The 16,761-nt window shown below is 42.3% G+C and overlaps 1 protein-coding gene across 6 annotated transcripts in view; it reads right to left on the bottom strand.

Moving 5' to 3' along the window:
- Positions 1–16,761, bottom strand: part of CADPS (calcium dependent secretion activator) — a 475,342-nt gene that overhangs the window by 79,566 nt on the left and 379,015 nt on the right. For 3 of the 6 annotated variants that reach the window (XM_007454764.1, XM_007454767.1, XM_007454768.1), the window contains 3 exons: positions 16,109–16,265; positions 15,152–15,293; positions 3,249–3,404 (listed from right to left, as the gene is read on the bottom strand). In XM_007454764.1, the coding sequence (XP_007454826.1) occupies positions 3,249–3,404; positions 15,152–15,293; positions 16,109–16,265 (455 nt within the window). Of the gene's footprint in view, positions 1–3,248; positions 3,405–6,787; positions 6,935–15,151; positions 15,294–16,108; positions 16,266–16,761 lie in introns of all 6 variants that reach the window. The other 3 variants (XM_007454765.1, XM_007454766.1, XM_007454769.1) reach the window with 2 other exon arrangements.

Here is a 16,761-nt window from a genome sequence, read left to right as displayed (position 1 = left end):
ACGGTGGAAACGTAAGGGGACGTAATTTTGACACAGGCCAAATTAGGATCCCATCAATGTGCTAACTGCACACAGGAAAACCCTAGTCCGACATGGACAGCTGGTAATACAGGGGTAAGGTTTAATCCTTGATATCAGCATGGTCAAGGGGACCAGTTAGATTTTAAAAGGTTTCAGAGAAGTGGGTCACGTCATGACATGTCTTTAAAGAAAAGCACCTGGTTAGTAAGTGGTTTTATTAAAGCTCCTTTCGACCAGTGCATCTTTTCAGCATTGTTCACAGTCAGGTTCTGGAGATCATGCAGCCACCAGGAAAGCACTGCTTTAAGAGGTATTTGTAGCAGTTTTCTAACAGTGCATAGGGAGGACCACACAGCTAGTCAGCTCAGGAAAGGATGCCAGCTTGCTAACACACCCTGGGTGCAGGCAGGGAAGCCAAGTATAATTTCTAAGGTTGGAAGCCCAGTTCTTACTTAAAAAAAAAAAAACACTCCTATATATTATATGATCATGTTAAAGATAAATGATCTTGGCTTCCAAAGACTCGGTGCACTGAAGAAGCTTTCTAATCATGATGATCATTTTAAGCTGCGTTGAAAATACATCACTTTCTGGTTTTGTGAAAAGGGGGCCTGATGGGGCCTGACTTGGACAGGTCCCTGTGTTGATCTTCTGAGGTTTGTGTGCCAGTTCCGGCCCAATTTGAGAAATGGAAATGCTAAATCGCTCCCTTACAATGAAGCAATCGTCTTCTGTTTTCACAGGAGAGCTGTTCATAGCCCTTGGAGTGTGCGGCTGTGAAAAAGAGGAAAGCTGAATGCAAAATTAATATGACTGATAGGGCTCCATGGGAAAGGAAAAGCCGAGAATGGAGAGGTCACTTAATCCACTGACTCTCTGAGGGCAGTTAGGGTGCCGTATTTTGTGTGGAGCACAGGACCTGACACAGACTAGACCAGCGGCACCATCAAGTCCACCAAATGAATGATTTCAATTGCTGGAAAACTTGGAAATGAGTGCCTGATTGACTTTGGGGCATTGCATATTTACATCTATGCAATAATGTCCTTGCCCTTCTAGAACAAGGCCCTTTTGTTCCGTCCCAAAGAGGAAAGCAAATGTTCCAGGCTCTACTAATGTAGATTCTGTGTCTTCACAACATCCAAGGACTTATTCACATTTTTCCTTCTGAATCTGGAGGGGTTTGGGGGTGACAATTGCCCGTATGTGTGCCCTGATCTGCTTTTATCTGGGGCCTCAACTGAAAGGGACATGGGGGTATTTATGTGTCCAGTGCCAGGTGTACATGTGCAGCTGACCAACTTCTGTTCACAAAAGGTTACTTAACAGCCACTATGTGCCAGGCATGAGGCGGGGGCCCAGGGAGGGAGAGGAGTTCAAAATGAACAAGATACACTCCCTGCCTTTCGGTAGCTCACACTCTTGGAGGTGGCTGATCCATAAAGACACGTGGTAAGGGGAATTCCCTGGTGGTCCAATGGTTAGGACTCCGAGCTTTCACTGCCGAGGGCACGGTGGGTTCGATCCCTGGTCAGGGAGCTAGCTCCTGCACACCAAGGCACGTGGTAAGGGAGAAAACAGAGTCACTATCTACCTTTCACATCCCTATGTCTTCCCTTTTCCTCCCAGCGTCTCCTTATTTCTTCCTCCCTACTCAGAAGCCTGGCTTTTCAGAGAAGGGCATACATGTCTTTCTGTACGATTGCGTACACAGATCAGAAGCTAGTAAGGGTTCTTTCTACTGCATTGTAGCCGCCAGTACAGATGAAGGGAGAACTTTTCACCACAGGGAAACTGCCCTGCAAGAAGTTTTTGGTGGGATGGTTTGGCCATAGGGAAAGGCTTACTTTTCCTAAAACTGATATAGACCAGGTAGGAAATGGTGGAATCCAAAACCCTAAGGAAAGATTTTGACCTTTGGTTTGAGAAATAGGCCTGCCTTTGCTTCTAAAACTGGGAAGAAAAGAGCAAAACACAAAATCTGAATCACCAGGATTTTAAGCTTCCAGAAGTGCCATCAGACACCCGCCCAGATTCCCCACAGCATGTGGCTCCTTTACCAATTCCTGCCGAGATGCTCCCCTACCTGGGGCTGTGCAGGTCTTTTGCCCTTTTTGGTTTCCAGTTTTGATGCTATTACTTCTCTTTTCTTCTTCCAAGATACAAAATAATGAACTCAGTTCACTCTCAGCCAAACCCAGCCCCCATCACACACAACTGATCCATCAACTAAACTATACAACATCTGGAGATCCAGAGTAGTCTGTGCCGCTTGGGGGATTTCGGGTGTTTTTGAATGAGGAAAAATAATGGAACCGTTATGAACTGGAAAGGGAACTTGGATGTGTGTCTGGGGATAGACAGGGTGATGATAATGATGTCAAATCAGACGGATTTCATTTCTGCCTCTGATATTCAGAAAGAGATACTCCATGAGGGAAGGGATGCGATCTCCCATCCTTCCTGGTGTGCCAAGAACTTAGCACTGCGCCTGGCATACGGGAGAAGCCCAAACAATTTTTGTTGAGTGGATGTGTACTGTCCTCATTTTCTCCTTCTTTCTCAGGAAAGTCTACTTAGAAAGGTCAGACACAGCATTCCCACCTCAATCCTATATGCCATGGTGACAGCCCAGGCAATGTGTAGGAAATCAAAATGCACATTTAACGTGTCATGCCCCTTTGTTGCTATCTAGTTAGATTTTAGGCAAGACAACTCATGGTTGGCAAATGGTACATGCTCAGTTCATATACACAGAGTGAATGATGTCGTGGAGGTCCTGCCCACATTGCTGGAAAGTCAAGAGATGCCTGCTACCTGTACTGAATACACTGGCTCTAGAACTGCAGGTGCTTCTCTTTCTTCCAGCAAGCTACCCATGCATACACTCAGATATTTAACAAATAGGTATTAACTAAATATTTTGTGCCAGACACTTACGGGTATTGGGGATACAGAGACAATAAGGACACTTTCCTCATGGAGCTAAATGAAAAAACTGGCAGCCATATTCTGTGCCATCTTTTGTTGGGTCTGGGACAGATGTGGGGAAGGTGAATAGAAGCTACAGTGAGGTGGTCACCACTCCAGCTGACTTTGACAAACAGCCACCTTCTCCAAAACACTCCAAATTACGGCCAGTCGTAGGAGTGGGAGCCCTCACCTTTCCCCGAGTCAGCGCCCAGTGGGGAAGGGGTGCAGAAACCTGTCCAGCCACCTATGCTCACCTTTTGACACAAGACTCAATCATGTCACTTGCCATCAGCTTTAGCCGTTGTTCCAGGTGCTTTCCAAACTCTTCCTCAGGCCAGTGCAAGTCCCGAATGAAGGTCTGAAGGGCGTCAAGTTTCCAGAACAGATCTTCGGAAGTGCCTGATCCGTTACTGGCAGGATAAACATTTGAAAACAAGAGTCACCCACTGGCCTAGGGTTCTGCAAAAGCTGACACAAGAACAGTTTGGGGCTAGAAGGCTTAAGGCAAACAGTGGCTTCAACATACAAAACGACGCATGTTGGCGGTGGAGGTGGGGGCGATCTCCACCGGCAGATTTTGAGTTTTACCATACATGACTTCATGGGCTTTGTTCGGCCAATTTTTCCAGACCAGTGAGAAGTCTGAGGAAGGTGCTGCCCCATAACTAGAACAAGGTATGGTAAAAATCAGCCTTCTTTTAATAACCACATTAACACATGTGATGATTCAGATGAAGGCCACGAACCAGAGGGAGAAGTAGGTCTCAACGGATAATAACTACATGGCAACATGCAGTTATTAGAATTCAGGGTTTCATGCATTTCCCCGGCTGCCCTCCAGAGCGGAGACCTCTTGGATACTGCACAAGACTTTCGTTTGTAAAAGGACAGTGCTAACAAAGTGGTGAGCGAGGACCCGCTTTCTCTCTTGAAGAGCTGGAAGGAAACTGGGGTGACTCACGTCAAGCCGAGTCCACCTGGATACCTTGAATCCAAGATTCTCGTTCAGTTTGGTTATCAGTCCAATTTGCACAGACCAGCCCGTTGCACAGGCAGCCCCAGGACAAGGTGGGTTGTGGGGGGAGGTGAGTGGACAAGGGATATTTGCAAAGCTTTAGGGCTCAAAACCTGAGCTCTTGTACCGCTGCACCATCTTACCCAGTCCTCTGTACAGATGGAGAAATTGGTCTTGATTCCTTTCTGTACAATGATGTCTAAGAAACTTTTACCTGGGGCATCGACGGAAAGCCCACGTACAGGAAATGCTCCACCTCTCACCCTCTTGCCCTTCCCTGGCTGGCTTTCTCTTTTGTAAGAATCCCATCGGCAGCTCTGCGGGGTGGCCACCTCCCACCCCCTTCCTCGCATACCACTAATGCTAACACGGCAATTTATAAAACGTCCAACATACCATGCATTACCACTTGTTCTGACATCGTCTATAGAAACAGATGAGAGTGGGTGTTTCTATTGTGACAGATGCCAGCTGCATTGAATTAATGCTTCAGAGAGAGAAATATAGCTAGTGCATAAAGGCATACACAGCTACTGCAGGGGGATGGGGGGTAGGAGAAGACTCCCAACATGCCGGGAGGGAGCCCACGGCCTGGACCAACAGGGTAACGCTTTCAAGGACAGACCAGTCTGAGGTCAGTACGTAGATGTATCTGACACGAAGGAGCAGGTAACATGGAAACACGTTCTTAAAATGAAAGGTGGCAGAGGAGGAAACTGAAAATATGAAAAGATATAGAATCAGGCATTTCCTGGTGGGTGATTGAGAATCTACGCCTTCTTTTCAGATACGGTCGTAGGCACTGTTCAAAAGTGGGGGGATGCACTGTTTCTCCATAAAAGTTCAACCTTCCCCCCATCCGATCCTATGCCTGGGAAAAGAAACCCCAACTTTGCCTAGTCGAAACCCCGTTTTGGAACTGCATGGTTGTATGTTTTAAATCATTAAGTACATATGAATGCAATAATTGGTATTTATTACAACAACATTTTGACACCCATCTGGTTTCAGAGTTTCAAAAAATTCTTCTAGGGTTTTTTTTTTCTTTTTCTTTGAAGAGCTTATTATTAAGTTTTGACATGAGGAAAAGAATATTTTCTTTTTATTTTTAAGATAAACTGTTAATGTTAAGGCAATAGCACCAAGATTATTTTGATTGCTGAGCAGTTACCAAAATGTGTTCCCACTCATGTCTTAATTAATTGAATGGAGACCATTATCTGCTTTATTACAATGTCTTGATTCATATCTTTTCAAAAACAATGTCACAGAGCATGCACAGAAGGAGGTAAGAGAAGCTTCTGGATATTTATTTGTTAATTTTTAACAGAATACTACCTAATCTAACTTTTCATATAGTCATCTTAGCATGAATATGATTTATGGGGTTGTTTTTGAAGTTTTTTTTTTCCAGATACAAATTTTGGAGGTTTTTATTTGTCTTTAAAAGAAAATCAGACTGACCAGGTGATTTCACTGTGAACTTGTGAGCAAATACGGGTTTTTAAAAATATTAGGTATCTTTGGAGAAGCCAAGTAGAGCAGTCATTTTAAAGTTCTGTTCTCTACCTGGGTTACTGCAGAATTAAAAACGTGGAGGGCCATCTTGACACATGTGATTTTGAGATTTCAAAACATCACTGCCAGTTTCAGATCATTTTTTATTCCTTTGATAATAACACTTCCCTTTGAAAATGTGCCAATTTATTCTTTCAAGAAAAAGCTTATCTGGCCTATAATTAGCTGCGGTCTAAGAAAAGGATCAAAGGAGGGTATAGGATTGCTAAACCTTCTTTCACGTATTAAATCATGCATGTGGTTCTAATTTAATTTCCCTGAGGTAGGATTTCGGGGTGCTGGACCTTCTACTTGAGAAGGAAAGAAGGAGAGAGGATTCATTTCTTAAGCTAGAAGAAATGGCTTCTCAACCTCCACCCTCCAAACTGCTGGCTTTAAAGGGGTGACCTCCTCTCCTGACCTCCGAGGAAAACAAACCCCATGCATTGCTGGCATTTGTATGGATGAGTGTAGAGAGTGGCCCTACACTGAGACCACAGATGATAATACGGCTACCGCCAAATTTAACTGCAGTGCATTCTCAAATTTAGACATCTTGCTACCTAGATCTCAGTGCTCCAAATTGTATTATGACCTTGGAACGTACCTTTACATAACATTTATGTTACCAAGGCTTGATCCATTCAGAAATTTTCATTTAGCCCTGAACATACTGTTACTATATCCTGCCATTTGCTGACACCAGAAATATGCTTTATGGTTTAAACAGTCTATAGGAATTTTTTATTTAAAAAAAAAAAAAAAAAAGCCCAAACCAGCTTCTAGGTAGGTGTGCTTTCCTCTTTGATTTGGATCAAGCCAGAAATGACCGGCTGGCCAAGCAAAGAGGTTTCCTGGACTATTTTTGGATGACTGACTCCTAAAGTCATGTCACCTGCATTAAAAATAAAAAAAAAAAAAAATATATATATATATATATATATATGGGAAGAAGCCTTTTGCAAAGGAATTCAGGAAGTGAAACATAGTCCTCAAACGTTCAGTGGGCGTAAGACAAATTGTTAGTGCTGTATATATAGCAAACGTCTTACAAACACGCTGCATGCCAGAAATAAACAATATTGTCTCTGTATGATCAGCAAAATATGTCTAATTATCCATCTCCATCCCCGTTATATAGGACGTATAGAAATAAACAATACATATCCATGCCAAGATCACTTAAATTTAAATTAGATCTAATGTGAACTGAATACACACTCAGCATCATATATAGCAGCCATCCATGACGGTGCCGAAAAAGTAGGCATTTGTGGGATGCCTAGAGGGATGTTAACTGGTAGATTTGGTACTTTGGGAAGGTTCACATTGGGTAGGTTCACATTGGGTAGATTACTGGTTAAACTCCTGTGGAAGAAACAGACAGAAAGAAAAAAATACCATCACAGTGACAATGCAGATGTGGCAGAAGCACACAACAGTTGTAAATAAATTGGCTAAATCCACAGCAAGACGACAACGAAAACTTAAGCGACACGTTTCAGAAAGCAGCTTACGGATGGGGAGCTGTGGTGTGGCTCAGTGTTCAGAGAGAAATGATAAAAGTTAATGGAAAAAAAATTAACCACAGAGCGACTGAAAAGCGTGGACACTCATGGACGCCTGTATACAATGATCATGTTATTTCAATGCCTTTGTGAGGGGCCTTCAGTTTCCAAATCCATTGCCACAAGGGTCTAGACCTTGTCTCGTACAAAGAACTTGAAGTTCATGGAATTCTTGGCATTGCTGTGGCTAGGGCTGCAGTAAAGTAGCTGGGACTAATAGAAAGGGTGGAACACTTTGATTTTTTCTTTTATTTACAAATTAGTTTTGATGGAGGCACATTCCTTAAGTCAGAGAGTAGATACGAGGTGTAGCAGGAAATTTACGCAATTGAACGTATACATAACGGTAATGGACAGAAATGGAATTCTTTCCAACCGCTACTTCTGAAGACAGGTGTACGTGCAGTGGAGCATCAGAGTTGATGGCGAAGATGAAGGAATTGTATCAAAAAGAATGAATGGCTTTGCATAATTTTATAGAACACTTAAAGAAAATGGAAACATCCCCTCCCGAACTAAGTCCAATTAAAGTGGAGAAAGGTTTACACTCAAAAAAAAGGGAAAGAAAAGAATCCCAACTTCAGCTCATATAGTGAATTCTTTGACCACGAGTGGATTTAAAATGAGGGCTTCTGTTACAAGTAATTACCCTTGAAAGTGAGATAGGAGACTGTGAGAAAGGGTGACAAGGGCTTCTGGGGGGTGATGGTGATGTTCTGTTTCTTGATCTGTGGGATTGTTACATGGATGTGTTCAGCTTGTGAATATTAATCAAGTTTTGTATTTTCTGTAAAAAGTTAAAATGTAAGTTAAAAATTATAAACAGTTAAAAATTGTGACCTCGTATCAGGTTTTGTTTTTTGAACAAAGATCGATCAACTGATGTGACGAAAGAGAGATGGGTGGCTTTATGGGTAAAGAGAGAAAATAAAGCAAAACAAAACCCTCAAAGAGCATCAACCACGTCTCTTTGGAGGGACTGTGTCATATACTGCTCAACCAGCTGGCACCTCGTGATTCTGTAGTGGCATTTCAAGGGTGTTCCATCCAGCCAAAGTCACTGGCACAGTGGAGCCCAGCCTAACTCTGCATCTGAGAGGAGCCTTCCTGTTTAAGTGGAGTTGACAGCATTTTGGCAAAGAAGTAGAGGTTTTCTTTTTGGATCGTGCAGAAGAGCAAGTTTTGCCAAAGCAGCTCTGCCCCGGGCAAAGCTGTATTTGACTAACACAGCTCTTGCAAAGGCTGGAGCTGCCTCTGGGCTTGCTCAGGGGGGCAAGTCTCCTGATACACCCGAAACTGGGACTCTAGAAATAGTCTGGACACACCTGTCTCTCTCTAGAAATGAGCTACCCTTTCATGATGGGAATATAGCCCCGGCTGGTGGATGGAAAAACCTAGAATGCAAAATTGCCACCTGGCATTCTCTTCCTTAAGGGAAACAGGTGTCTCACAGGTTCATCCTTTACACTTCACAGTTGGGGAAAGCCAATTACACTTCTCTACTTGGGAGGAAAGGGCGCTCTCGTGGGAACACTCAAGAGAAGATTAGCTAAAGCTGACTATTAAGTGGAAGGGAAAATGGAACTTTTCCTTCCATGTTTCTCTGTTTAACTGGGGAATCTGCCTTTGAATTCAGTCCCTGGTGGTTCTCAGTCTTAAACACTGCTATGGAACAAAACCGTTGGCGATTTCCACTGAGACATGTGTAAGCCTATATAAGCAAATGTGATCATTAAATGATACACACACTGAATATTGATCAAGGAATTAGGAGATCTTTCGAGATGGCAGCCTGGAAAGTTAAAACGTCAATTCTGAGTGAATTAAAAGTAGCTAGGAATGAATAACATACAAATGTATGCAAAAGCAACTTTAAACATATTAGCGGTTGGTGGGCACCCAAATTAGAAATGAGCTTCATTTTAGACATCAAAACTTTAAAAAAGTACTTATATTAATCAAAACATATTGTATTTGTAAAACATGACATTTTGGCTAGACGGCTGCACTGCACTCATAGAAATATTTCCTTCCTGTGACATAGCTTCATGATCTACTTTTAAAAGGCTGAAGAGGGCTTCCCTGGTGGCGCAGTGGTTGAGAGTCCGCCTGCGGATGCAGGGGACGCCGGTTCGTGCCCCGCTCCGGGAAGATCCCACGTGCCGCGGAGCGGCTGGGCCCGTGAGCCATGGCCGCTGAGCCCGCGCGTCCGGAGCCTGTGCTCCGCAACGGGAGAGGCCACAGCAGTGGGAAGCCCGCGTACCACAAAAAAAAAAAAAAAGAAAAGGCTGAAGAAACATGCTTGATATTTCTGCTCTTAGCAAAATAATACAGTGTATTACTAATGTTATTAATAATTCATTTGGCTATTAATAACTTCTATTAATAACCAGAGAGACAATTCCAAGCATTATATGTAAAAAGGGGGAATTTTCCTGTAGCACTCCTGAAGCTGCTGATGGATATAACAAATTATTACTCTAGAGGGTCCTTTAGCAACTACCTAAAAACAAGTCCAGCATGCGTATCTGTGAAAATCATAAGTGGATATCTCTGGATAGCGTAAGAAGTGTAAATTGCAATCCTAACAATGGATACATGTTAGAAATTAGACTCATTCATTTTGGGGACTGCTGAAAAAGGGTAGCTCCCATTCATGTCAAAGGACCCATCCCTGGAGCACTGGATTAAAAATTCTCATCTGCTCTCTCTCTCACACGGATGAAAGGTACAAATGTGTGCACGTCTCATCATTTCTACGGATGGCAGAGTCATTCCTTCCAGGATTAATTCTACTAAGGTTGGGTCTCTGTGCAGAGAAGATATGGTTGGGTCTTTTCTCAAAGTCTTCTGCTTCGGATTTATGGATGGGGTTAGATTTAAGACACAGAATGCCTTCCACTTTATGAGCCTTTTGTTGCATGAATATATGTGGTACATCTTGTCTTCTCTTGGTGCTCTGAACACTCAAACCTCTTTCCTGGTTTACTCTCAGGTCTAATCCCTACTTAGGGGCATGGGGCACTCTTTGATATCTTTCTAGAGTTTAGAGGGGTGTTTCTCAAGCTTTTATTTCCTACCACCAGCAGATCCCCCAATTGCCTTCCCCCTGAAACTTTAATACCACCAATATACTGTATATCTGCTTATGTACTGTATATAGACCTGTGCTTTATACATATACACAAGAAGAAGATTTTTTTTTGTTGCACACCCTCCTCCGCTGCGCCCCCCACCCCCCCAAGAACCAAGTTCCACCATCTTTGGGAGCTGTAAGTCTCCTGTTCAGAATGCGTGACCTAGTGAACAAAGTTCTAAACTTCACAGGATTTTAGAACCTCCCAACTATCTCTCCAACCTCATAGCTTGTCTCCTTTATAATCCATGCTGGCCCAAACCAAACATTCACTGTTTCTACTGCCTACCCCACTTTCCCCCCAATTTTACTTTTGCTCATGTTCTCTCCCAACATCCCTACCCCTTCTGAAATACTCTCCAAGCTACTTCCTTTATGACTCCTCAGTGGAGGTTCATTCCCTTCTACTTACGCTCTCATAACTCTTCCTAATGTTCTTTGTACACTGGTAAATATTTGAAGTCATTTTTCTTGTGTGCATGTTGCGCAGACCCCACCAGATTGAAATCCCCGATCAGGGGATTGTATCTTTTGCTTCCTTCTCCCCATAGTTTTCCTGTGGTACTCTTACAATTTTCAGCCTGTATGGGTTTCTTAATAAATGTCAGCTAATCAATAAATATTTATTGAACACCTGTCCTAGGCCTTGCTCTAGGTGTTAGGCAGGCAGTGCTGATTAAATGCATATATGAAGTGAATACAGAAAATCACATTTCCTAGGATGTTAGTATTGGAAAGTCTTGGGTATTCAAAGTTCCTGTTTTACAAAGGAGGATACTGAGGCTCAGGAAGGTCATCTGACCTGCCCAAGGTCACTCAGCAAATTACTGGCAGAGTTAAGAATTCTGACTCCTTGTCTAACACTTGTCTATTTCATACCAGGCCACCCACTGTATTGCTAAGGTATCCTTGGTCTGACATTTTATTATCATTAGGATATTGACAGCTTTGACAATCTGGGAAAAGACAGTTGTTTCGAAAATACTTTTCACATGTCTGTCTCAGGCAGAGAGAGAGAAAGTGCACCTTGAGAAACGAGAAACCCAAGGTTTTCAGGGTGCATATATCAAGAAGCAGTGTTTTTAGGTCTATAATTCAGAATCATCCTGACCTGAAATGGGCAACAGTGAAGCGTGGATTCCTTGTGCCTGAAAGTGTTTAAGTAGAGACTAAGAGACAATCTGTCAAGGAAAGAGTAGTGCAGAGGGGTTTCTAGACTTGGCAAGCTCTGGATTAGACGCTTTCTAAGTTTTCTTCCACGTAGAAGGTCAGGATGACTAGATGAGCAACAAACCAACTCTAAAGAGCTGGTAGAACTGTGGTCCGTCTGTTAGGTAGGACCAAAAGCTCATATTCAGGGCTGCTGGGAGGGTTCTGAACAACCTGCCCAGCTGTGGGTGGTGGCGCTATGACGTGTCCTCATGGACCCCCGGACGAGGCCATGGGGTCCAGCCTGGGCTTGCCCTCGAGAGGCTATCTTCAGCTGTGGTTAGAAGCTATGGGATGACATTTTCCACCAATGCCTAGAGATTCAAATCATGACCATCATGATCTGGCTTAATGGAAACAGAGATGCAGCTTCCCTTTTCTCTCCTCAGAGATGGAAGGCCACCCTTCTAGAGAAATAAGCAATAAGGACTCATATTTTACCCTTTCTATCAAATAACTTCAGTTGTATCAAACCGAAATGATGATGATATCTCTAGTTTCTTTCACAGGACCCTATTTTGAAATAAGAAAATCTGAACAATAAAGAATATTTAAAATCTGCTTTTAGCTACTTAGATATATTGGTAGCATTTCCTTGTCAGAGTTTTGTTTTTCTTTAACATTTGAAATATTTTGTTAACTCTTGAACAGTACGGGGCTTAGGGGCACTGACCCCTGCACAGTTAAAAATTCACATATAACTTTATATTTATCCCTTGTATCTGTGGTTCCTCCTTATCTTCAGTTCTGTATCTGTGGATTCAACCAACCTCTGACCATGTAGGACTGTCATTATTTACCACTGAAAAAATCCACATATAAGTGGACCTGTGCCATTCAAACCAGTGTTGTTCAAGGGTCAACTGTACTAGTTTTTCTTGAAGTTAAGCTTTGCAATGTATTTCTCAGTCATTTTACCTATAATCAGGTACCTATAATCATGACTTTTGAAAAGCAGAAGAAAAGAACTATTCAAGTATAAGAATTGTTTGAGAGAAGGGCTGTTGGGGGCACGTGTGTGTGTGCATGTGTGTGTACACTGTGGGACCATGTGTCAAAATTAGAGAAGATTGAGCAAACAATCTATTTATCTAAGTCAGCTTCTTATTTTTGAGTGAACTTGTTGAAAAATATCCCCCAAAGATCATTCTTTACTTGGGGGAAAAAAAAAAGAACCTATGCTTCTTTATCAACCCCCTATCCAGTGGTCAGATAGGAGCTCATACTTTCTCTTGGCATAGTAAGAAGTCGAGAGATTTATTCCTTCCTATCACATAAGTGTGTTCCCAATTTTTTCATACCCTTCATTTCGTGCTGGCCATTCTGCAAATCTGTCCCATGGCATCCACATTCTGTTTTGAAATCAGGTAATAAAATGTAGGTGATTTCAAACAATTTTAATTTAGCTTATGTTTTAGTTGTCATTTTCCAATACCTCCACCTGCTCTGAAAAGCACGTACTATTTAGTATGCATTAAACAAACCACAGTCATATTCACGAGCCTACAGCACCGTTTTGGACAGCCAAAATCTACTTAAGAAACAAAACACATCCCTATAAAATATTCTCAGGTTGTTAGTCACGAATGATCAATCCTTTGCTAATTTTCCGATCTTTAAATTACTGATCCAAGAGTTCACACTTTACTTTTTTTTCACTCCTTAAAAAAAGCCTGAGAAAACATTCCCAGACTAAGACTTCCAATTGTGAAAATGATTTCAAGTCTACATTTACTTCTGACTGATCAAGAATACGTTATGGTTCAGAAGGGATAGCAGTCATTAGCTTGGTTTCTAAAGAATTTAACAGGTTATAAAATGACTTCAGTGACATTATCACAGAGCTTCATGACAATTCTCAGACACTGAGTAGAGACGTTTTACAGATGAGAAGACAGTTAGAGAGGTTTAAGCCCTTGCCTTCTGACGAGAAACTGGAGAACAAGGCCCCTACCTCTAGGGCTCCTTAAGAAACAGGGAAGGATACCCATCATTTCCTCCTGTGTGTGCTGGGGGTAGTAGCCTCCACATTTAAGCCCAAGTGAGTAAATGCTACTTCAAGACCACTGCTACTTGCAAAATGTGAATATTACTCATTTTAACCTTTTCCTTTTTCACAGCTGTTCTGCACAGGACAACTGTCTTGATTCGAGTGAGCATTTAAAAGAAACGCAATCACTCATTCATGCTTTATCATCAAGGGTCCCGGTTCTATTCTCATGAGCTGAAAGTCAGCAGGGCCATATTAAGAGACTGTTATAAACCTGAGCATTACAAGCTAAAATTTACATATCTTGGTACTTACAAATGAAGAGCTCCTGCCTATTAACCTGCTCAGTAGGGCAAGTCAAGAAACTTCTCTTGTGGCTCAGATGTGGAAAGGGGGATGGACTGAAAAAGCTATTTTGCTCTGATTTCTTTATGAGTCAGAATTTTATTCAGTGTAATATTAGAAGGAGGGTCTCAATTCAGAAAACTGCTTAAAGACAGGGCACAAGTTAAGGCTTCCAAATTGAGAAAAGGCTTTTGAATATTTGTTCTGGAAGTGCCTGACAGTGTGCTGTGCATGCCCCTCTTTGCTCCATGCTGGTTGCCATATTCCACATATGTAAAGGACCAGAAAGAACAAAATGCTTTTCCTACAGGAAAAAAGGGAATCTAATAGAGCAAAGCTACTATCAGGCTTTATTGGAGATTTTCAAACTATAGCAGAAAATTCTCTCCGCCTAGGAGTTCTCCACTTCTCCAGAAAGGGGGGTCTGAGACTGACCCTCTGGCAGCCTTGAGTGACAGCCCTTCTCCTTGCTGGGGAATGGAGGTGGCACCAAATCTGCCACACATTTCAGATAGGATTTATTTGCCAAGCAATTATGGAAATTGCCAAATTCACAGACCTATAGGATTTTCTGTAATTGGCCCTGCAGGATAGATATCCCATTAAAAAAAAAAAAGGTAGTGTGGTCAAACACATTTAGGAAACTCTGGATTAAGCACAGTCAAACAAGCTTCTGTATGACTATGTTCTTCGAGTTTTGAAATATGCTGGTGTACTTTGAGGCTCTCCAGGAGACAAGGGCGTGGGGTAGATGAGCGGATACATAGAGCTTCCTAAATATATCTGTCCACAGAGTCCTTTTCTTGAGGAGAGTCTCAAAAGCCTAGACCAGGAAATGACAAACTCTGGCCCACAGGCCAGCTTCCTGTTTTCGTAAATAAAGTTTTAGGGGAACACAGCCACGCTTGTTCATTTACCACTTGACAGAGATCATGTGGCTTGAAAAGTCTAAATATTTACTATCTGGCCTTTTACAGAAAAAGTTTGCTGACCCCTTGCCTAGACCCCTATGGAATACACTTTGGGAAACATCAATTCCTAGGGATAAAACCACTGGAGTAAGATACACAGTACACATATCACAGCCAGGTTTATATCCCGTATTGCTTATTTATCTTGTGCAATAAACCAAAGATTCCATTTCATAAAACATTTCCCAATCTCTTCCCCCCTCCCCTCCTTGGACAAAGAGGCTATGAGCATCATAGTTGGGTGTATGGTGTTTGCTGTCTATCCATGTGAACAATGAAAACCATAAGACACCATTAATCCATTTCTGTATGACTCTGCAGCCATTTGCACCCAAACTCCGATGGTATCAAAAGAGGTTTCCTTACTTGACTGGTTCCCATGACTCCCGCTCAAAGCCCCTGTGAATGGATTGTGCAATTGAGGACTCCATCAAATCCACATATCTAACCACAAGTGGGGCAAACAGGTCTTGCAGGTGTTTGTGAAATTTTCCATTGCACAAATTATCTAGAACAGATAAGCAAAAGCTCGGTAAGAATCCACAGTTGCTCCATCAGCACGCAACGTACACGTAGAGAGGACTGTCTTCTACGTTAAATATACCCGCTTCTAAAAAAAAAGCCAGAAGGAAGGAGGAGAAAGAGGAAGAGGAAGAGAAAAGAAAAAAGTACGTGAGCGGCGTCACGCTTCAATCTGCGTGGAAGGAAAATGGAATTCAGAAACCTTTTACCCATTTGTGTCACTCTTCTAAAAAGGGAAAAAAAAATAATGCTCCCTTAAAGAACAACAAAAGCAACAATTGATACTTTTTTTTTTTTAAGGTTTTCTTTGCACCCGCTCCCTTTCTTCCCCTTACGTTACCAGGAAGAAAGAACATTCTGTACCCCTCTCTTCTGTCATCACTCTCCCTGGGGAGGAAGGTCTATTTTATGGCTATGTGTTGCTGTAAGATACTTGGAAATGCTTGGGGTGTTACTTAGCAGGAAACTGTTTTTCATCTAGGAAGCATCTTTTGATAAAAATTCAAAATGTGTAGAGGTCAATTTAGCTTGTTCAAGAGCAAATAAAACCCACAGGCACGGGCACCACTTTCTCACTGCTCTTGGGTTCTTCTGCCTAGTCAACAGGGGGCTTCCCTGCAACAGGACGCTTGTTGAAAGAAAGGGAATTTCATCAGCTGTAAGATTTTTTTTTTTTTTTAAGTAATCATAAAACTATGAAGAGCTGTGTCCAACCTGTAGTCTGCCTGGGATAAAGATGTTTCAGCAATCTGTTAACTGCACACTACTTAGGAAAGTCAGACAGTCAAAGATGATACATACAATCGGTCCGGAGAAAATCATTCAGCAGCTGAAACAGTGGGAAACTGTCCCATGTGTCTGGGGGCTGCACCTCTAGCGCTGCATCCATGTCCACTGCAAAGAGTGACAGGAACGTCTCGGCATGTTCCACCATCAAGTCTGACCACCACGCAAAGGCCTTTGAAATGTGGCAGAGAAACAACAGAAAAGAGGCGATGAGCTTCTGTCTCCGACCTAAGATGTGAAGTCAAGGCCTGGCTGTTCAAGATTCACTGTGCATCCAGCAGGGTTTGGTAATTTTATTGTAAAGAGAACAGCTTTTTTGGATAGAGTTGGGCCTCTATGTGTCCCAAGGCAATGCTTTTCATGATTCCAAGCCTGCCTTAGAAAGTCTTTACTCTGACCTACCGGTCAGAGGATGTAGCTGTAGAAATGACAGGTGTGGAACTTCTGTTCAATTTACAATAACTCAGTACGCTTTGAGTCATGCTCTTTATCACTCTTGTTGGCTAGTTCTTGCTCTAAAATATTAGAATTTGGGAGTTTCTTCACTGTGTTTATGGGTTTTCTGCTGGTCTAACTTGAAAATAGGCAATTATCATTTACTTATATCTACGCGTCTGGGGCTTAATTGTCTGTGGTCTCATACAAGCTCAGCAACTCGTGTTTCCCTA

Source organism: Lipotes vexillifer, unplaced genomic scaffold (assembly GCF_000442215.2).
Source record: "Lipotes vexillifer unplaced genomic scaffold, Lipotes_vexillifer_v1.1 scaffold8, whole genome shotgun sequence".
Classification (NCBI taxonomy): Eukaryota; Metazoa; Chordata; class Mammalia; order Artiodactyla; family Lipotidae; genus Lipotes; species Lipotes vexillifer.
This window is presented reverse-complemented; position numbering and strand designations above follow the sequence as displayed.